We start from the raw sequence: 22,282 nt of genomic DNA on the forward strand, positions 1-22,282 counted from the left end.
TCTTCCATGACACTCCAGCCTGGGTGGGGAGGCTGACCAGGGTGGAGGGCCACACAGAGCATATGACAAGCAAGAGTCAGGCCCAGCACACCTTTGTGCCATCCTACTGGGGGAGGGCAGGGAGTCCCGTCCCCGCCAGGTGCCTCCCCATCTAGCTTGGATACGTCCTTGAGGGTGATGACCAGGAGGGGAAACCAGACCCAGGAGCTGCAAAACCACCTGAGGGAACAGGAGACGACCTCTTCAGAAAGAGGAAAGGTACTGCGTCTCTAAATTCCAAGAACTTGGCCGAAAAGAGAGAAGACAGTGCCTTTTTTAAAAATATTTTTATTTATTTATTTGGCCGAGCTGGGTCTTAGCTGCAGCACGCAGGATCTTTCGTTGTGGCATGTGGGATCTAGTTCCCAGATCGGGGATGGAACCAGGGGCTCCCTGCATTGGGAGCTCAGAGTCTTAGCCACTGGACCACCAAGGAAGTCCCGACAACACCTTTATTATGCTCATGCTAGGGGAAATGATTCTGCAAGGCGAGGTACTAGCTGCCAAAGCGGAAGCACAGCAACTGTGGCCAGGCTCCGCTGGAGGCTCTGAGTCAGGCTCTCGCGGGAAGCGTCACGCTGAGCCTGGGCCACCGAGGACCCAGCCCAGAGCTCCAAAGAAGTGACCCAGGCACACGGATGTGGAGAGAAGCCTCCTTCTCCACACTGGGGTGAAAAACACCAACTCGTCGGGCTCCTCGCTGGGCCGAGGAGGGCCGCCTCTGGGCTTCACCGGGGCAGGCAGCCAGCCACGGGGTCCGGCCGCGGCAAAGGCACAAAGTTCAGGGGGCACAGCAGCAGTGGGCACACCTTCTCATGCTCCTTCAACGCCTCACTCAAGTGCTTCAGCTCCTCCGTCAGCTTCCCGATCTCTCTCCGCAGCACTGTGTTTTCTTGCTCAAGACACTCATACTCCTGGGAAGACAGGAAAGGCGCAAAATTGGCCCTGAAACCACGTGCCCTTCCTCCATCCTCCCACAGATCTAACTGTGGGCCATGAAGCTCACCTCCTTCCCTGGCAGTTTCTCCTTAACCGTGCCTGCCTCCACCCCTCGGATGTGTCTGTTCATCTGCTTCATGTCTCTCCCCTCCCACCAGGATGAAAGGTTCTACGAGCGCTCAATCTATGAGGGTTTTGTTTTTTTGAATCAGTGTGTGTGTGTGTGTGTGGTTCTATGAGCGCTCAATCTATGAGGGTTTTGTTTTTTTGAATCAGTGTGTGTGTGTGTGTGTGTGGTTCTATGAGCGCTCAATCTATGAGGGTTTTGTTTTTTTGAATCAGTGTGTGTGTGTGTGTGTGTGTGTCCTCACGCCCTCTCTTTGCAACCCCATGGACTGTAGCCGACCAGGCTCCTCTGTCCATGGGACTCTCCAGAGTTGCCATGCCCTCCCCCAAGGGATCTTCCAGACCCAGGGATTGAAACTCTGTCTCCTGTGTCTCCTGCACTGAGGTGAATTCTTTCCCTGCTGAGCCAGCAGGGAAGCCCTTCAGTTCAGTTCAGTTCAGTTCAGTTCAGTCGCTTAGTCGTGTCCGATTCTGCGACCCCATGAACCACAGCATGCCAGGCCTCCCTGTCCATCACCAACTCCCGGAGTTCACTCAAACTCATGTCCATCGAGTCGGTGATGCCATCCAGCCATCTCATTCTCTGTCGTCCCCGTCTCCTCCTACCCCCAATCCCTCCTAGCATCAGACTCTTTTCCAGTGAGTCAACTTGTCGCATGAGGTGGCCAAAGTACTGGAGTTTCAACTTTAGCATCAGTCCTTCCAATGAACACCCAGGACTGATCTCCCCTAGGATGGACTGATTGGATCTCCTTGCAGTCCAAGAGACTCTCAAGAGTCTTTTCTAACACCACAGTTCAAAAGCATCAATTCTTCGGTGATCAGCTTTCTTCACAGTTCAACTCTCACATCCATACATGACCACGGGAAAAACCATAGCCTTGACTAGATGGACCTTGGTTGGCAAAGTAACGTCTCTGCTTTTTAATATGCTATCTAGGCTGGTCATAACTTTCCTTCCAAGAAGTAAGTGTCTTTTAATTTCATGGCTGCTATCAGAATCCACAGTGATTTTGGAGCCCCCCAAAATAAAGTATGACACTGTTTCTACTGTTTCCCCATCTATTTCCCATGAAGTGATGGGACTAGATGCCATGATCTTCGTTTTCTGAATGTTGAGCTTCAAGCCAACCTTTTCACTCTCCTCTTCAAGAGGCCTTTGAGTTCCTCTTCACTTTCTGCCATAAGGGTGGTGTCATCTGCATATCTGAGGTTATTGATATTTCTCCCAGCAATCTTGATTCCAGCTTGTGCTTCTTCCAGCCCAGCGTTCCTCATGATGTACTCTGCATATAAGTTAAATAAGTAGGGTGACAATATACAGCCTTGACGTACTCCTTTTCCTATTTGGAACCAGTCTGTTGTTCCATGTCCAGTTCTGACTGTTGCTTCCTGACCTGCATACAGGTTTCTCAAGAGGCAGGTCAGGTGGTCTGGGATTCCCATCTCTTTCAGAATGTTCCACAGTTTATTGTGATCCACACAGTCAAAGGCTTTGGCATAGTCAATGAAGCAGAAATAGATGTTTTTCTGGAACTCTCTTGCTTTCTCGATGATCCAGCGGATGTTGGCAATTTGATCTCTGGTGCCTCTGCCTTTTCTAAAACCTTCTTGAACATCTGGAAGTTCACGATTCACATATTGTTGAAGCCTAGCTTGGAGAATTTTGAGCATGACTTTACTAGCGTGTGAGATGAGTGCTTACTGAGGTATAATTCATATAAAATGCACCGACTTTATGTGTTTAGTTCAATGAGTTTTGACAAGCATAAACAACTGGGTTGATCGAGACGTAGAACGTCTCCATCCATCTGAAAGTTCCTTGATCTTCTTGTAGCCACGCGTTCCAGGAAACAAACTCACTCAGAAGGACAATGCAGATAGTGGAGTGTAGTTCAGTATACCAGCAGGCCCAAGGCAGAGTCTTCTCTTAGCCAAGGACCCCGACCAGATTTTGGGAAAACCTTATTACCCTAAGTGTTCATGCCCAAACCCACCTCCCCAAATTCCTTGAAACTAGTCTGAACAAAGGAAAAGAAAGATACAAAGTTAACCCGTGATTCATACGCCTTAAGCCTAGGTAGTTAATAGTGGACAATTATCAATAGGCCTGTGGTCATACCCCCAATAAGCAGAACAGAATGTATGATTCTATTCAGTTACACACATAGTTAGAGTATTCTTTCAGGCAGTGGAGAGTCTAGGTACAAGCCCTGGGGCTCTTCCTTCTGGGGGCCTGGTTTTCCAATTGGTATGTCGTTTCCATAGATACTAGGCATCTAGCTCAAAGTCCACAGTCTGGCCCAAGATGGAGTCCTGCTTTCAAGACAGAGCCTGTTCTGTCTGTTTCCTCCTTCAATCTTCCTCTGCAGTCAGCCACCCCTGCCCCCTAGCTGCTGATCTGCTTCGGAAGGTGTCTGCTGGGTTCACTCTTCTAGCCCCAGCACCCGGAAAAGTGTCTGGAACAGAACACGTTTGTTGAAAGCTGAGGAAATGAGTGAAAAATACCTCTTGCCTTGGCTTTGCTTCAACACTCACCTGTTAAATTTCTACTATGTGAGAGTTTACAGAGGCTTAGAACTGGGGGTGTGTGGATCAGAGAGCCCTGAGCCCAACCCACCCAGTGTAGAAACCTTCCTTGTGTAATCCCATCTCCAACATCCGACTCTCTCCTTCTTCCAAGGACACTTCCTGCTTCCAAGCCGCTGTATTAGAAAGCTCCACTTCGTACTGATCTAAAATCCTTGTCCCCTTCGCACCCATGATCCGGGCTTGGTTCCACCTATGGAACCACAGAGTATGTGCGATACTTTCTCAACATCACTGTGCTTGAAATGGGAGGAGACAGCCCCATACCACTTCCCCTTAGGTGTTCTCTGAGCCCAACTGCCTCAGGTCCTCCAGGCTCCTTGGGTTTTAGGACTTCTGCTTCCTCTGCCCTCCTGGAGGCCATTCCCGACATACGTTCCATTTGCCAGGGGCTCTGAGCAAACGTTCCCCTAACGCAGTGCGTGAGTCTGGGGAGGGCCTGGCCATGCGGTGGGCAGCTGTCTAGAGGTAGTCTGCTCTGGGTGGGACCCACCTTCAAAGCCACCTGGCTCAAGAGATTCTCCCTGAGCTTGTAGAGAAGTGCAGGATTTGCCTGCATCTGCTGCATCTCCGTCCTTGCTTCAACGACCATTTTTTGATATTTTGGCTTAAGGGCGGGCTCTACATCCACTTCCACTGAATTTTACCCTGTTTCTTGGGCACCTTCCAACCCAGCAAAATCATTTTGAATGTTGATTATGTCAGCTCCTGAATTGGTGATACCACACAGCTCTAAGTTTTCCCCTCATTTGGTGAAGCAAGTCTTCTTTTTCTTCATCCAACTCATTAGTAAGTCCTACAATACTTGGCCACTTGCAGAGCCCGACCTTCTTAAGGCTGACAGTCTCATTTGCATCTTGTTGAGAAGCTGTTTTCAACCATTTCTAGGTTGATTCATATGATTAGGCTTTGTCGTACCGTGCATTTTCTGAGCTGGGGACCCAACCTTATTATCTTACCAGTAATGTTTAAGAAATATTACAGAAAAAGTCTGATCTTCTTAAAAGCATGAAGACACATGCAAATTCTCAGCTCTCCCTCTTTGCTAAAGCTGTTCTCCTCAACCGAGCTATCTTCCTTTCGAATGTGGGCCCAGCTCAAGTCCACCACCTCCAGGAAGCCTTCCCTGATCACAGCACCTAATGAAACCACATCTCTCATTATCTGTTCCCTTCAGTCTTGTATCACAGTTCAATCTTCCTTATAGTAAATACAGTCTCTCCCCAAAGATTAGACATGTACAGCAACCAGGGGCCTCTGCTACCTTCTCCTATAACCCTTCTGATGGGCCCCAGTGCCAACATCTACAACTCCTCAACACCAATGACTCCTCAACTCTTACCTTCTTTCCTCCCTGCCTCCCCTTTCCAGCACCTTCCTCCCACTCAGAACAAGGGCCCCAGCGGGGTTCCATGCAGAGGCCACTGAAGCTATCCCTCTGCCCCCTGTCTTCCAAGGCAGGCTCTCAGGGTGGTCTGGAATACTTTCCACAGCAGCAGGCCTCACCCACGTGCCTGCAGGCTGTCCGGGGGTCACTGTGCCTCCCCCAGGGGGCTGGCCACATGTGCCTGCAGCTCTCCCCCAGACCTACCACCCCCACCTCCCCACACTCTCGTCTGGCCTTTAACCAGCTCTAGACCTGGAGTCAGAAGTCAGTCTCCTAATGCAGCAAGAGGCCCTCCGTGGGCTGGAAGGGTCTGGATGGGAGGAGGGCATGGGGGTCTAGGAACCACGGGGAGCCTGCCCACGGCAGAGGGCTGAGAGAGACTATAACTCCGGGTAGCTTGTACATGCATGTGTGCAAGCATGCGCACGCGCGCGCGCGCACACACACACACACACACTCCATCCTGCAACTGGAAATGCTCTTCACTCCAAGTAAAATATGGTCCCATCCCTGGTGGCTCAGATGGTAAAGAATCCACCTGCAATGTGGGAGACCTGGGTTCAATCCCTGGGAGGGGAAGATCCCCTGGAGGAGGACATGGTAACCCGCTCCAGTATTCTTGCCTGGAGAGTCCTCATGGACAAAGAAGCCTGGTGGGCTACAGTCCACGGGGTCGCAAAGAGTCGGATGCGACTTAGCAACTAACTAAGCACAGCGCAGTGAGCTAAGATTTTAACTGGATTCCAAAGAACAGACTCCTTCCTGTGGCAGAATATTCCAAATGCCTTTGTGTGGTTACTGAACTGTGTGGCAAGATGCTCATGAGTGTCTGAGCTTTCCCTCTGGAAGCCACGAGGGGCCATGTTGCCTAAGTCCTCTGCTCGCCCCAAACTCCCGCTCAGAAAGGCCACAGAGTGGGCGCCCAGCAGGTCCCCTGGCTGCCTTCTCCCTGGGGACTTTCTCTTCTGAGATTTCAGTTTTATTCATAAATCTGAAGAGGGGGCTTTTTATCGAGCTGAGGAAATAAAAAGAGAAGTCAAAATCTTCTTCAGGCAAGACCAGTTTCACAAAATTAAAAAAGGGGAGCGGGGAAGAGGAGGTGAGAACAGTGAGTGCGTGCAGAGGGAATGGGGAAGACCCTCTGCAGCCAGGGAAGAACGACCTGGACTTACTATGTGTGTAAGACAAGCCAAGAGCGCTAGACCCTTTGTCATTTCCAAAGAGACGATCAGTCTAACTCCGATCTTGCTGACTCCTGAGGTCTCCTGCCCTGGGAGGGTTTGAGGTCACCAGGCTGCCGTCTCTGGGTATTTGTAGGACAATCGCAGAGCAGAGACGAGAATGGGAGGTGGCGAAATCCCTGCAAATCCCAGTTCTGCCTCAGAAATTAAGCTGTCTCGGGCAGTGATTCCCAGCTGGGGCAACCTTGGCAGTCCCCAGGGGACATTGGGAGCTGCGGGAGACAGTCTGGGTGGTGACAGCTGCAAAGCGGGCACCACTGCCTCTAGGGGGTCAAGGGTGGAGCACAGATGCTGCTCGATGTCCTAGGGTACACAGGACACACCCCCGCCCCCGCAGTGAGGAGATAGCTGACCCCAAATGGCAATAGTATTGTGCTTGAGAAAGCCTGGTCTGAGCACCTAAGAGAGGCTGACTAAGGCTGAGGTGCTGTCTGGGTGGGGAGAGATTTGGAGTCTAAGATGCCTTTGACACAAAGACTGGTATGTGGGAACCAGGGGCAGAGATGATAACTAAGGCGGGAAGGGAATGAGGGGAAGGGAAAGGCCATCACGAGGACACAGAACCCCTTTCACAAGCAAGGCAACCGAGGCTCGGAGGCACAGCGACTCTTCCGAGGTCACACACGCTTGGGACCTGATCCCTGACCCCAAGATCAGCCTCAGCTCTCACGCAATGATAGCAAGTCTGCTTTTGCTTGGCAGTACCTGGGCCCAAATTCCCCCCATGGTGGTTACCAGCAGGAAAGGACTACTCGAACTCAGGATTTTGCAGTAAGTCTCTTCCCAAGCCTTAAGCTCATACGCTTCCCAGCAGAAAAATTGTGTCACCAGCCCAGGGCGGTACCAATTAGTGTCATCATCACTTTCTAAACCCAGTGAGGACCGACGTGAAGCATTCTCTTAGAACATGCAATATCTGAAAACACCAGGGCAACAGACACCGCAATCATATTGCCCAAGACAGTTGTCAGTTTGTCACATTTAGGGCTCTCAAGGATGGCATCACTGCCTTCCTTTTCTGACTCAAAATCCTTTCTCAGTCTTACATCTCTGGGTGCCTGGCTTGAACCAGTGTGACCCACTTCTGACACACTCGCAACTGGCCTTAGAGACCCGGACCGTCTTCTTGGGTTCTCATCTGTGAATGTGGACCGAGGTCGTGTGCCTAGTGTTCAGAGATGAATACGGGCTCAAAATCCCCAAGAGAAGGGTAAGTGCTTTGACTGGATGACTTGAAAAGCCACAGTGAACAGCAAGGCACACAGATACATACTAGGAACCGCTTCTCATCACTGCAGTGTGGCTTCCAGAAACACCTGCCCGCAGGGGAACTCAGAGAGCCCTAAAGAGTGAGCCTGGCCTCTCCCTGGCTCTGCCTGCCCAGGCGCCCCTCCCAACCTGCCCTGGGCGGGTCCTACCCTGACGGGATCGCTCCCCCATCTTTGGGGCTGGAGAGCTGGGGAAGGAGGAGGGCACCTGAGAGACTTGTAACAGCCGGGACTAGAGGAGACTTTTCTGGATGCTGGAGGGAAGAGAGGCTCAGTAACTAAGTGGGCAGGACAGGACGGTGGGAATTTTTCAACACACCCTGCTCTAATATTCCCCTTCACAGTGCTCAGGAAAGGCAAACAAAGAGCTCGCGTTATTTGGAGATATTTAGCAATGGCAGCCCAGCAGATGGGATAGAGGAATTTATGGGATAAAGGCTTTACTCAAGGGGACTTCCCTGGCAGTCTACTGCCTAAGACTCCATGCTTCCACTGCAGAGCAGTGTGGGTTAAATTCCTGATCCAGGAATTTAAAATCCCACAGGTTGCAGGGTTTTTTTGGCATGGCCAAAAAAAAAGGCTTTACTTTACTCTTACGATGGGTGGGGTTCTCTCCTCAGGGAATAGCAGGGCAGTTGTGGCTGTCAGGTGGTGGTTTTCTAGGCCCCTCAATGTCTCCCAATGAGCTGGCCTCATTCCGAGCCTGAGGAGGAGATTTCCAATCACTTCTTACTTCTCCCAACCTAGACGTGGCCTGGGAGCCCCAGGGAGCCCAAGGGGCTTTCAGCTGTGGCCCACAGCAGCGTGCAAGGTCCCCTGCCCACAATCCACTGCAGCGCAGTCAAATTATTCATCCCCACACGTCTGAATCAGACATCTCACTCTCAACATGCAGATGTTCTTCAAAGTTTGAAAACTAGTCACCAAGGCGGCTACTGCCACCAGCGACCAGTGACACTCGTGTGTAGCTAGTGACAGTAGAGGGATCTGGGTGGTATGGATGGAACCTCTGTCCTGGCCTCCTTGACACTGTGTTTCCCAATAAAACTGGCCGTGGTGCATGATCCTGATCCATCCTGGCAGCTCCCCAGAGAAAGAGGGGAGGCCGTGGTCTTCTGTGGAGGGCCTGGGTTTCAGAACAATTGGCCCCGTTTCTGGAAAGGGCAGCTGGCATGGTTATGTCTATGGATAGCAGAACAAGCTAAAAACGCTATGAAGGGTCCTCCACCCACTGTTCTAAGAGGGATTAGGCAGGAGAAAATGTGATGAACCACCCTTAAGTTTCCCAGACGTCAAGTTCATTTGGTTATCAAATCCCACAATGACAGAAATTGAGAGAGACCCATCTCTTTTTCTGACGCTGTAGTAAAGTATTCATGTTACCTTCCATGGTACACAGAATAAGCTCCCCCTGCCACACACACACATCAAAGATGTTTACATCCAATTTCTGGAACCTGTGGCTGTGCTACCTGGTGTGGCAAAAGGGACTTTGCAAATGTAATTTAAGTTGAGAATCTTAAAATAGAGAGATTACCCTGGATTATGCAGATGGAGCCCACCGTCACATGAGATTTTAAGGGAAAGAGGAGTCAGAGAAGGAGATGTAACAATGGAAACAGCGGCAGAGTGATGCCAGATGAGAAAGACTCAACTGGCCAGTGCCGGCTTTAAAAGTAGAAGGGGACCACAAGCCAAGGAGTACAGAAGCCTCTAGAAGCTGGAAAAGGCAAGAAATGACCCCCCTGCAGAGCCTCCAGAAGGAATGAAGCCTTGTCAACCCTTTGATTTTAGCCCGCTGAGGTCATATGCCTGACCTCCAAAACTGTGAGATAACATACATCTGTGTTGTTTTAAACCACAAAAAATTTGTCATAATTTGTTACAGCAGCTGAAGGAAACGAATATACTTTCCTTCAGACTCTTACTGGGGCTTCCTTGATAGCTCAGTTGGTAAAGAATCCACCTGCAGTGCAGGAGACCCTGGTTCGATTTCTGGGTCAGGAAGATCCACTGGAGAAGGGATAGGCTACCCACTCCAGTATTCATGGGTTTCCCTGTGGCTCAGCTGGTAAAGAATCTGCCTGCAATGCGGGAGACCTGGGTTCAATCCTGGGTTGGGAAGATCCCCTGGAGAAGGGAAAGGCTACCCACTCCACTATTCTGGCCTAGAGAATTCCAAGGACTATATAGTCCATGGGGCCGCAAAGAGTCGGACACAACCGAGCAATTTTCACTTCAGTTTCACTTTAAGACTCTTCTGCCTCCCCAGGGCAGGAATGAGATCTGGTTCCTCTCCTTGTGGCCCAGTGGTAGTGCCTTGCTGGCTGTGGTTCTTAATTAATATTTCTTGAGGGATTTCCCTGGGGGTCCAGTGGCTAAACTCCGTGCTCTCAATACAGGGGGCCAGGGTTCCATCCCTGGTCAGGGAACTAGATCCAGTATGCTGCAACTAAGAGTTGGCATGCTGCAATGAAGATCGAAGATTCCAAGCGCTCCACCTAAGATCTGGTGTATCCAAATAAATAGATAAAAATAAAAATTTAAAAATATATATCTGTTGAATGAATCTACTTGACCTGGTTCCACGAAAGATCTTATCCAAGTCATTTAGCCACCTCTGCACACATAATCACAGGTCTTAAAACCGAGTATCCTCTGGTGTATTTTGATATTAATATACCCATCTCCAACTAGAAGCTCTTCGAGAGGAAGGGCCCAGCTGTCAGGCTGGCACATGTGCTCTGAACATAGGGCCGTGCACTGACTGAGCCACGAAGGCCCTCTGGGGGTTGTTTGGTAACATGAACTAGAACCAGGCCTGCTTCAGGACCAAGGGAAGGGAAGAAAGGAGGCAAAGGACATCCCAATTGCTCTGAGGAATTTTACAGAACAATCCAGTCTGGGACAGGCTTTCCCTGACCCTGATCTGAAGGTCCTAGTCTCTTTCTACAACCCAGACTTCCTACTTTCCAGAAAGAATCTAACATTTATAATGTCTGGCCCTCCGTGAATGTACATCAGTGGGTCTCCTCTCCCTGGAGGCTGTGCCTTCTAAATCTGTTCTCTGCTCACTGTGAAGGGGTTTTTAGAGATAGTCATTTCCCCCTCATGACACCCCTCAGTCTCCAATGCTGTCAACACCCTCAGACTGGCTGTGCTGAGACAATCTACAGCCAGAAAGAGTGGCAGGAGAGTGCTGAACCAAAACCCTTAATGATCACATCAATCCCGTGTGAAGATGAGCACAGAGCTGCCATCGATTCCTTGGACAGATCCTGGGATGCCTTCTAACCACTTCCTGACATGGAGTGGTTCCCACATCCTGGCTGCGAGATTATGTGGGGTCATACACAGGGATCGCAGGGAAGGAAAGAGTCTAGCATCATCCTCAGGTTCCTGATTGGGGTGATGGGTCGACGGCTCATTAGCTTCATATTACAATTTGAAGACAGTTGAGAAGAGGAAGTCTCAGGATGAACAAACCCACTATTATGGCCAGGCTGCCACCAAGGAGCCTGTGGGGACCCATTTGGAGGCCTCAAAGCAGACCCTGGAGATGTGGGGTTAGGGCCAGGACAGAGGTCTTGCTGCAGTGATCACTGCCTAACGGTAAGTGATGCTGGGAACTGACAGATCAACAGATTAAATCTTCCAGGTGAGAGGAAAAAAGGGTAGAGTCTGAAAGCATGGTCAGCACCAACATTTGAGAAAACAGACAAGTAGAAAGGTGAACAAAGAAACAGAAAAAAGTGGTTAAGAAGGTCAGGAGAAATAGGAAGCTAAAGACTTTCAGGGGGACTTCCCTGGGGGTCCACTGGCTAAGACTGCACACTTCCAATGCAGGGGTCCTGGGTTCAATCCCTGGTCAGGGAACTAGATTCCACATGCTTCAACCATAAGATCCTGCACACTGCAATGAAGACTGAAAAACCTGAGTTCTGCAGCTGAGACCTGGCACAGCCAAAGGAAGAAATAACAATAAGGACTCTTTTAAAAGTTATAAAAAATAAAGAAGCTAAAGACCCTGACAGAATGTTTCAAGAAGCTGAGGGTTAGTGGTGTCAGAGGTCCCAGCAAGGTCAAGGATCAGGGGACGAGAATGAGGTCCCTGGATCGGGCAGTGTCAGGACAGAAGTGGACTCAGTGGAGCAGCTTCTGTAGAAAATTTGCATGTCTGTGTATGTGTCTGTGTACGTGTGTGTGTGTGTGTGTTTGGGGAGCAGAAAGGACATCACAGTGGCCTGGGAAATAAATGGGAACTGGGGACACTGAAACAGCAGGTCTCCTTTTAAGAAGCAGGGAGGGACTTCCCTGGTGGTCTCGTGGTCCATGCTCCCAATGCAGGGGGCCCAGGTTCCACCCCTGGTCAGGGAACTAGATCCCACATGCCATAACAATAGATCCTGTCTGCCAAATAAATGCAATGATTTTTTTTTTAAAGAAGCAGGTAAATAAAGGAGGGAAAGAAAAGAAACGGGGCACTAGCTTGAAAGGGAGTCAGGATCAAAAGGAAGTTTCCTTGCTTTAAAATTAAAAGACAATTGTGAGATACAAGCAGAGAGGGAGCAATGAAGACACCGGAGGGGGAGGACTCGGAACACTGGGCTGGAGGGAGGCAGCGGGATAAGACGTCCCTGCAGGGGCAGCGGCCCACTCCCAGCCGCGGCCCTCGTGGCTCAGCCCCACACACCCGCTCACCTCGTGGAGTTTGTCAGCCTTCTGGGTCTGCTTCTTCCGACTCCTCTGAGCAGCGACTCGGTTTTTCTCCCTCCTCCGGACCTTCCTGTCGTCATCCTCAGGGCTCTGGGGGAAAGGACTTGGTCAGGTGGGATGCTCGCCGCCCCTCCTCTGCCCGCTCTCTTCATCCAGCCCTGCTCTGAAGCGTCGCCGTGTTCCTCGCAGTCACAGCAGTGCTTGCTGCTCCATCAGCGGGGAAAGAGTGGCCCCGCGTCAAGGGAGCACTAGCCATGCTACAGCCACGCTACGGCCATGCTACCCCGCCCCCGCCACCCCCGAGACCTGTGTGGAGGGACTGCCATCTAAAAGATGAGGAATAAGAAACTCCGAGAGGTTGAGGAACTTGCTCCAGGTATCACAGCTAGTGGGGGGCCGAACGGGAAGTGGAACTCAGGTCTGCAGGACTCCAAACCAACGTTCTCAAACCTTTCCCCCACCACCCCCCGGGGCGTGTGCCTGGAAGAGGTGTGGTGTTGGTGTGCATCTGCAGACGGGAAAGGCAGAAGGCGGCTGCTATCTGGGACTTGCCGTGGGCCAGGCCTTCTGCCACCACATACAAACAGGTACTTTTGACACTGTGTGCAAATTACTGATTACGCTGATTACTGATTGCAGTCATGCAACTCTCCCAACACACCAAGTGGTCCTAAAGGCCACAGACAGCTCATCCCTTTGAACAATGCTTGACTAACATTTTGTTTCACAAGTCAGAGCAATTTGAATCAGAAAGCAAATTGATGATGTGTCTTGAAAGCTCTTAGCTATATATGAGATTTAACCAAACTTAATCAAGTCCGTCAAGAGTTATCCTGAAAAGGCAGGCAGAAAAACACATCTACAGTGGTAAAAATACTTCTCCAGTTATAGAAAACAGAGGAGGGGTACAGTATTTGCTTCCCAGAGACCTATGAGAAGATTCCATAGAAATACTACCTTTAAAGAGTTTAGAGATCAAGAAATCAGTGGGATACAAACATGGGAAAGCTACTCAGTTATCACTATTAATGGAAAGCAAATATTGATAACCTGAAATAACGGATGTTTTCAGATATCATTTTATCTAGTCTAATATTCCAAAAAGAAAGATACATATCTCCCCAAGTTACACTGAGTAGAGAATTTTCTGCATATGCAAGAATATAAAGCTATGAAAGGAAAAGAAAAAAGAATGTGACACAGAGAAGTGGCCTAAGACAGTGTTTAAGGGACCAGACACAAGATGTTACGATGTAGTCTTTAAGAGGCAAAGAAGTCTTGGTGGAGGTAACCAGAGCACAACAGGGAGTCTGACAAACAGAACTTTAGCTTTAGAAACAGGTTCTTGGTTTTGTCTCTCACTAGCAATATGGCTTTGGGTAAATGACTTACACTCTGATTTTTTGATTTTCTCATCTGTTGTACGTGCGATTCATTCATTCTTTCAGTAAGTATTAACTGAGTACCTGCCATGTGCCAGGCACGGTCCTGGGCACTAGAGACGCATGCCCTGGGCAAGTGGTCAGTAATCTCTGCCATGATCATCCTAAGAGCCCAGCGCTTGGAGCTGTATAAGATAAAACTAGATTTTATTCCAAAGCGCCACATGGTGTGTCTTCAATAACCTCTGATAAGACTGATATTTTCTGTGGAGTCCCTTATAGCACTCATCACCAAATCATGCCTCTCTGGTCATCACTGGAGATTCACAAGGCACAAGTGAGGAGCATGCATCCTGCCCTGTAAAAGTGGGCACTCCAAACTGGATTTATCATCTACCACATGGTCAGACCTGACAAACAGCAGAAACATTTAATCAAGGCGGAAAGAGAGCAGCAAAATGTTGAGATATTCATATATTACTAATCATATCTCAATTAGTCCTCATAAAAATCACAAGAAGTTGATATTATACTGATTTATACACGTGGAGAAACTGAAGCTCAAAGAGGCGAAGCAGATTGCCCAAGGCTATGCAGCCTGTGTGTGGCAACTCTGAGGCCCAGACTCAGCTGTGTGACTCTCGAGCGTCACCCAATGACATTCTGTGCCAGGCATCTAACTGAGAAGCAGGGCATAACCCTGAAAAGACTCGGTCCTCACGTAGTTCAGCGAGAAGTTCTCGGTCTGCAGTCCCTGCCGGCAACCTTGTGTGTTTCCCCGAGTACGCGGCTGTAAACACTGCAGTGGACAGCGCAGAGGACCCGGCGCCCGCCGAGGGCTCTCCACCCGCCCTGAGTTGGAGTCTGCCCACCTCGGGCCCCCACCCTGGGCCATTCGGAAGGCCGCCGGAGGAGAGTACACGCTGAGAGTGCCTGGGCACGAGCCGCCCCTCGGAGCGGAATTTCCCCTCTCCACACCTTGGCCCCAGCTCGGCGCGGCGGGGAAGGACCACGCGCTTCGGCGATGGGGCGGCAGCCGCCGGCGGCGCACGGATGGCGACACCCAGGGCGGCCCGGACCCCACGTGCCGGGCAGCGTGGACAGTGCCCAGCCCTACCAGGCGTCGGCGCCCTCTGACCTCTGCTCCTCCCAGCCTCAGGAGCCCAGTCCCATCCGGGACGCCCTGGGCACCTGGCGTGCGCCCGGGGCGGCCGGGCAGAGGCGCACAGCCGGTCCCCGCGCCGTTCGCGTCCGGCTCCTGCGTTGCCCTCCACCCTGCTCCCAGCAGTCCTCAGCCGGGAGCCCCAGCACTCACTCCTCGCGCCCACCGCTCCCCCCAACCCGGGCATCCCCCCGAGCCTCTATCTAGCTCGCTACCTGTGGCCGCGCCGGGTTCCCGGGCGCCGAGACGCTTCTTTGCAGGACGCTGCCGGCCGCCGGGAGCCCTTGCGACATGCCGGGCGCTGCTCCGGCCCAGCCCGGCCCGCCGCGCAGCCTCGCGGACGAGCGGCCGCGCGGCCCGGCGCGCCCAGCACGCGGGGCGCTGCCTACCGGCTCCCTCGGGCCGCACGCATCCCCGCGCCCCCGCACCTGCGGGCGGCCGCTCGGCCCCGCCCCCGGGCTTCCCGCTCCCCCGGCTGCGCCGCGCGGCGCCCGGGTTTCCCCACCCCCCGGGCCGGCGCGCCGTCCTTCCCGTCCCCGAGCGCGCCCCGCCCCGCCCTGTCCCACCCCCGCGCCGCTTCCTCCTCTCCCCGCCCTCTCGCCGCACCCCGGGGTCCCGAATCCCACCCCTGCCGCCGCTTTCCGCAGGGGGCCCCGCTTCTTCGTGGAAGTCACGTGGTGGCTCCGAAACCCAGAAGGGCGCGCGAAGCCCCCCCACCAGCCAGGCTGCGGTCGAGGAGGCGCGGCGCAGCCCTGGGGGGCGTCTCTCGGCCGCTCTCGGAGAACTCGGGCTGAGAAACTCCAGTGGGCGGCTTGGGGGGTGGGGGTCGGTGTTTTTTTTCCCGGTCCCGTCGCGGCATCTTCCTGCGCATCCGCCCGCCCGGGCGCAGGGGTCACAGTCTCGGGGGACTTTCTCTGCGCTGCGGGCGGTCACGCGGGCGCCACGCTCCCTCCCTCCGGGGCCCCAGCGGGGAGACGCAGGCCTGTGCACCCCGAGACCCACGGGGCACCCCGGGGCCTTTCTGAGGAGAGCACCTTCTCTCTCCTCTTTTCGCCAGTCCCGCGGGGCAGTGGGAGGGAACCAGGCGGGGCGGCCCCGGAGGGTGAATTCCCTCGGGGAGGGTGCCGAGGAAGAGATTGTCCTGGAGATTTCGCAGTGGCTGGGCTTCCCCGGAGCCTGGTTGGCACGGGGGACGTCCCTGGTACACAGGTTCGGGGATCTGGAGCCTGCGCGCTAACGTGAAATGGACCAGATGCTTTTTCTCTGCCATGGTTCAAGTGCTCTGCCCACAAGGTTAAGATGCGGGACTTCGTGCCAGACGGAGGCCGAGGCTTGCTCCCTCCACCTGCCCGCCAGTTAAAAGATGCAAGGTCAAGCGATGTTGTACGTGATCCCAGCAAAGAGAGGAAAAGAAAAAAAAGTGGTTATGGGTTTGTGGTCTGCATATAGTGAGCACCGGGAAGGAAAGATAACCGCGAGCCTGGGCCGGCGGGTGGGAACCAGAATTAGGAGGTCAGACCTGCCTTCCGAGTGTGGTCGCTTAAGCTTTCAGGCTCCAGGTTCGTGGGCAGCCGTGGGGATGAAGGCGGGGTGTGGGGGAGTGAGGGGTCGGGGGTAGAGGGGCGGGCACCTGTGATTCCCAGTCTAGTGCACGTGGCTCTCCGCGCCAGGTTTAAGACCCTTGCAAAAGTTTTGAGATGCAGCCGTCTAGAGGGCAGGGAAGCAAGTGGTGATTCTTGTCTGTGTGTGCAGGGGCTTGGACCAGCTGAGGGGAGGGTGGAGGGGCACGCGGGCCGCGGGAGGACAGAGGCTGGGCGCCCCCCACGATTAAGGCTGCACAGCGGCGGCGCCCTGCCTCCTGGATTTCTCTCCTCATCTCCTTCAGCAGATGTCGTGCTTGCCCTGGGGCTATTACTCTGCTTCTCATTCTGGTACACACAATGTGCGTAGAACCGCCTCCAGACACGAATGATCAATGTGTGTATTGTTGTAGGTCAACTGAGAGGGGCTCCTTCTTGGAAAACTCTGCACGACTCCGATAAAGACAGGGAAGTCTCCGGGTCAAATGGTCCTTAATGTTTAGAAACACTTTCAATCTCCCAGTGTTGTTTTTGACAGAAGAACAAGGTGAAAACGCAAGGACATTTAGGTTCACTCCCACACTTCATTCTAGATATTGCTCCTTTTCTGGTCTCCCTGAACCACATCACATTCTAAATCCTCTGGGCCCTACCTTCCTCCTTGTCCCCCCAGGAAGCCTGGAACCCTGCCCCAGTACACAAGAACTCTTCACACAAGCATAGACCTACTGTTTCAGTTACTCAGGGCTTTCCTCAAATATATTAAAAGAGTCCTGGTTAACTAGTGAGAACTTACAGAACAATTTGACCTACATCAGTTTAGTTCAGTTCAGTCGCTCAGTCGTGTCCCACTCTTTGTGACCCCATGAATCACAGCACGCCAGGCCTCCCTTTCCATCACCAACTCCCGAAGTTCACTCAAACTCGTGTCCATCGAGTCGGTGATGCCATCCAGCCATCTCATTCTCTGTCGTCCCTATCTCCTCCCATCCCCAATCCCTCCCAGCATCAGACTCTTTTCCAGTGAGTCAACTCGTCACATGAGGTGGCCAAAGTATTGGAGTTTCAGCTTTAGCATCAGTCCTTCCAATGAACACCCAGGATTGATCTCCTTTAGAATGGACTGGTTGGATCTCCTTGCAGTCCAAGGGATTCTCAAGAGTCTTCTCCAGCATGTCATACATCAAAAGGAATGAATGAAATAATGATAGAAAATAAGATTAGGAAGATAAAGCAGAATTAAATCCTTTATCAAAGCCCTGGGGATAAGACAAAGTGGAGAGAATTTTCTAAGATGAAGGTGATAGGAAAAACCACATTGACAAGATCTGAACAGTGTAACAGTGTTAAATTGCCTCAGGTGACAGTATAACTAGACATTGTAAACCAGCAGATGGGGAAAAATATTCACAGTAAATCTGACAGTGTTAAAATCTTCATTATATATACAGCCCATGAAAAAGAAGAAGAAAAATATTGAGACAACCTCCTAAAGGTAAATATCAAGTGACACAAACTGGTATTCTCCAACAGAGAAAACAATCAAGGAAAATAGATACAGGAAAACTACATGTTAAAGCAATATGACTTTTAAGCTTTTAATATTTAAAGTATTAATTTAATATCAAAAGAAAAATTTGTGAAAGTGTGGTGAAATTGGTGCTCTCATATTGCACCAGTATCATTATAAATTGGCAGAAAGCATTGGAAAGCAGTTCTATTGTAATTTTCAAGAATCATGCAAGACATCACTTTTGACTTAGTTTCCCTAGGAAACTTCTAGAAAATCATTCAAGAAGATTATCGAAAATATTAAAGAGAAAAATACTATATTAACTAAAAATTCATAATAATATTGTAAGAGTGAAAAATTGTAAACAACATAAATGTCCCATTACAGGCGAACAGCTAAATGAAGTATGCTTTAACCATGGGATAGAATGTTATGCATCTTTAAAATTACAAGCATGTAGACACGGCAACTCACTCCAGTGTTCTTGCCTGGAGAATCCCAGGGACGGGGGATCCTGGTGGGCTGCCGTCTATGGGGTCACACAGAGTCGGACACGACTGAAGTGACTTAGCAGCAGCAGCAGCAGCAGACAAATTTGCCACATGGAAGATTTATTTGATATGAGGCAAAGTGAGGGGGAAAACTCAGGATACAAAAGGTATAACAGTAACGTATATAAAAATATGTGCATGACACTACTGTACTGTACACTTAGAAATGGCTAAGGTGGTAAATTTTATGTTGTACTTTTTTTTACCACAATGAAAAAGTGTATGCAGATGAGAAAAATTAGAAGGGAATATACGAAAGTTCTAGCTTTTCTATTGTGGTGGTAGGATTATAAATACTTTCACCTGTCTTTTTTAAACATTTTGGAAAATGTTTTATTACATTAACAACTTAAAATGTTTTATATTTACAGGCGATATTATCTCTCCTAGTCCTGAGTTCATTTGTTACACCAGAGTGTCAACACCTCTCTGATCAAGTGGGATGCTCCAATGACAGCCTGCATTTTTTGCTTTTCTGTGCTATTTTCTAGTTCATTTTATTTGAACTCAGAAGGAGAAATAAAATGAAAAGGAAGAAAAGATAAACAGGAACAGACATTTCAAGTGTCTGCTTTGCTTCTTCCTCCTTTTCTTTTTATTTGTATTTTTTCCTTTGAACTGGGAAGATTATATGATTTGGCAATTTCTTATTACTACCACAGTGACTCTGGATTGCATTTTTGGGGACAAATGGAGGAGGTGCAAGAGGTTTATAGCTCAGTGATCAAATCCTCTGGTGATTCACTTCACAAGAAAACATTTCATTATAAAAACAAAGTTGCTCAAATGCTAGAAAATCCTGCCACTGTGTCACCTTTGCTCTTCTCTTTTAGGGAAACTGGACTTCCAGTAACTACTTTCACTGCTCTTTCTCAGAAGGTGGTCCTGTGGGCTGCTGGTGGGGCTAGAGAAAGGTCCATTAAAGGCAGAGACCCCTGTGTTTACCAGAAATCGGTCATGTTCCAGGAAATGGGCACAACCATGGACTCAACAAAGATCCACACCTCATGGAGCTCAGTTCTTGAGTGGGGAGAGAGACGGAAAGCAAAACATCTATTTAGATGGTGATACAGCCTCTGGAGAAACATAAAGTGGGGGCAAGAAATAGGGACTGGTGAAGGGAGGTCAGGATTCCCAGGTGGCTCAGTGGTAAAGAACCCGCCTGCCAATGCAGGAGACACAGGAGATGTGGGTTCGATCCCTGGGTCAGGAAGATCCCCGGAGGAGGAAATGGCAACCCACTCAAGTGGGAAAATCGCATGGACAGAGGAGTCTGGCAGCCACAGTCCATGGGGTTGCAGAGTCAGACACAACTGAGTGACTGAACATGCACCCATGCACGCACGAAGGTAGGTCAAGCAAGGTTTTTCTGAAGGAGATGGGACGAGTTGTCCAGACTGCATTAACAGCAAGTTTCAGGGCCTCATGGGACTATGCCAGGTCATTCCAGAAACTGTAGGAGACCGGAGTGGACTGAGAAAGGGCTGGATACCACGAGGTGAGGTCAGAAAGGCAAAGTGCCAGGTCATGCAGGGCCGCTTGGACTGTTGGCTTTTATGGAAGTAAAATGGGAAAACATTGGAATCTTTTGAGCAGAGGTGTGACTTGATCTGACCGTCAGTTTTTACAGGATCACGCTGGCCACTGCATTAAGAACAGAGTGAAACAGGCAAGGAAGACAGAAAGAGTTTATGGCAACGAACCAGGAGAGTGGGGGTGAGGGTCTGGAAGTTGTTGAGAGTGGAGGAGCCTGAGGCCAATTTGCCAGGAAGTCAATGGGCGTCAGCTCCAAGGCCCCTCACTTGGACCAGAATGGGCCCTGGCAATGTGTTCCTATGGTGACAGGGCATAATACAATTTGCACAACTGGGATGTTTCAGCCACAGACGCTTCAGACCACTGTCTCTTTTCCACCCCCAACTTCCGCTCAGTCCCTTCGAGTCTGGTGGTGTTGAGTGGCTGTGGGCATTTGGGGGAAGGTTTAATCAGAGATATATTTATATACTGGGATACAGGGTTGTGGTTTGCAGTCTTTTCTGTCAAGTCCGATGACTGCTACCTGTATGGCTTCCAGGAACATTCCTGCTGCCCTCTGTGCTAACTCACCTGACAAGGTAGGTTGTCCTGGGACGTGAATATTCCTGCACTGCCAGATGCCACACTTATGTCAGTGGTGGAAGAGAAACAAGGTTGAAATGCACAGCCCCAGAAGCTAATCTCTGAAAATTCTTAGATTGTCACACGTGTATTGTTCTAGTCAAAATAGGATTCTCTCCTCCCAGGGATGAAATCGACCATACAGCTTATACAATAATAAATGTACCATAAGGGATTTTTTTTCTTTGTTAGTGGGAGTGATTTATTTGATGAAGCTTGATTATGACACTTTAACTGCTATTTGGAAATATGTTCTGGAACATTTGCAATAAAAGAGAATACAGACTTCTGATTTTTTCATATAGGGAAGACAACATTCTCTCTTCAAATTCATATATGTGTAGGATAAGGAGTTAGATGAAATAGGCGAAGGGAATAAGAGGTGCAAACTTCCAATTATAAAGTTGGTAAGTCACAGGGAGGTAATTTACAGCATGAGAAACATGTACAATAATACTCTAGTAACTTTGTGTCATATCAGATGGTCACTAGACTTATGACAATCATTCTATAATGTATTTAAGTGGCAAATCACTATGTTGTACATCAAAACACACAATATTGTACATCAACTATATTTTACTTACAATAAATAAAAAATTTGAAAATCAATTATGTATTAAAGAACTGAGAGAAAATTCCCTGGTGGTCCAATGGGTTAGGACTCTGTGCTTTCACTGCAGGAGCCCTGGGTTTGATCCCTGGTTGGGGAAAGATGATCCCTCAAGCTTCATGGCACTGCCCAAAAAAAAGAACTGAGAGAAAAAGACACAAAAAGTTAGGGAAATGTAAAAGATAAGATAAGCAATTAAAATCAATAGAAAATTTTTGACAAAAAAAAGCAAATTATAGCAACACATTTCAGCTTATAATGAAGCAGTAATTCATTTAGAGGAAAATACAGTGTCAAGTGGAATCAATGAACAAGCTCTTGGATTGTCTGATGACCCACTAATGAGGCAGAGTACATTATATAAACACAATGGAAAAACATTTACAATCCTTGCTGCTCTGATCTGAAATATTGACATTGATAAGGAAACCATACCAGTACAATGAGGACACTGGTAACAAATTGGTTGATGAAGGTCATCAGTTCTAAGAATGTTTAAGATGAATCACTGGAAAATAAAACGGGAAATGTCTTAAAATATTACAACTCACACATTGAAAAATTTACAGGTTTTTTCAAATCTGACATTATGTCATTACCAGTAATTTGCTGAGAGGCTGAAAGAAATTACCTAAATATTTTTAATCAAATTTTTTTCCTTTATATGGAAAAAAAAAGAATTATCCTTCTGATCTCTCTATAGAAAGTGAAATTACAGAAGCATTGTCTTATGAAAAGGAGAAACAGCCTCACAGATAATGAGGTTTCTGGTATATATATATATATATGTATATGTATAATACATCCTACTGGTTCTTTTCTCTGGAGAACACTGACATACACATATGTTGCTTTTCCACATGTTTAAATGCAAGTTTATACTGATATACATATGTATGTGTATACATGAAGTCATACTCTAACCTTCCTTTTCACTTGAAAAAAGTGAAAGTGAAAGTCACTCAGTCTTGTCTGGGTGTTTGTGACCCCATAGAATAGTTCAGGGATTCTCCAGGCCA

General features: G+C 49.4%; 1 protein-coding gene across 1 annotated transcript; it reads right to left on the reverse strand.

Annotated features, from left to right (window-relative positions):
• Positions 1-311: 311 nt before the first annotated feature.
• Positions 312-15,345, reverse strand: BATF3 (basic leucine zipper ATF-like transcription factor 3). The gene is made up of 3 exons (XM_055419050.2): positions 15,065-15,345; positions 12,291-12,395; positions 312-953 (listed from the first exon to the last, which is right to left on the reverse strand). The coding sequence occupies exons 1-3, from the start codon at positions 15,140-15,142 to the stop codon at positions 768-770; spliced, it is 369 nt and encodes a 122-aa protein (XP_055275025.1). The 5' UTR covers positions 15,143-15,345; the 3' UTR covers positions 312-767.
• Positions 15,346-22,282: the final 6,937 nt, after the last annotated feature.

Source organism: Moschus berezovskii, chromosome 17 (assembly GCF_049115385.1).
Source record: "Moschus berezovskii isolate FMDL1 chromosome 17, NW_MosBer_1.0, whole genome shotgun sequence".
NCBI classification, from domain to species: domain Eukaryota; kingdom Metazoa; phylum Chordata; class Mammalia; order Artiodactyla; family Moschidae; genus Moschus; species Moschus berezovskii.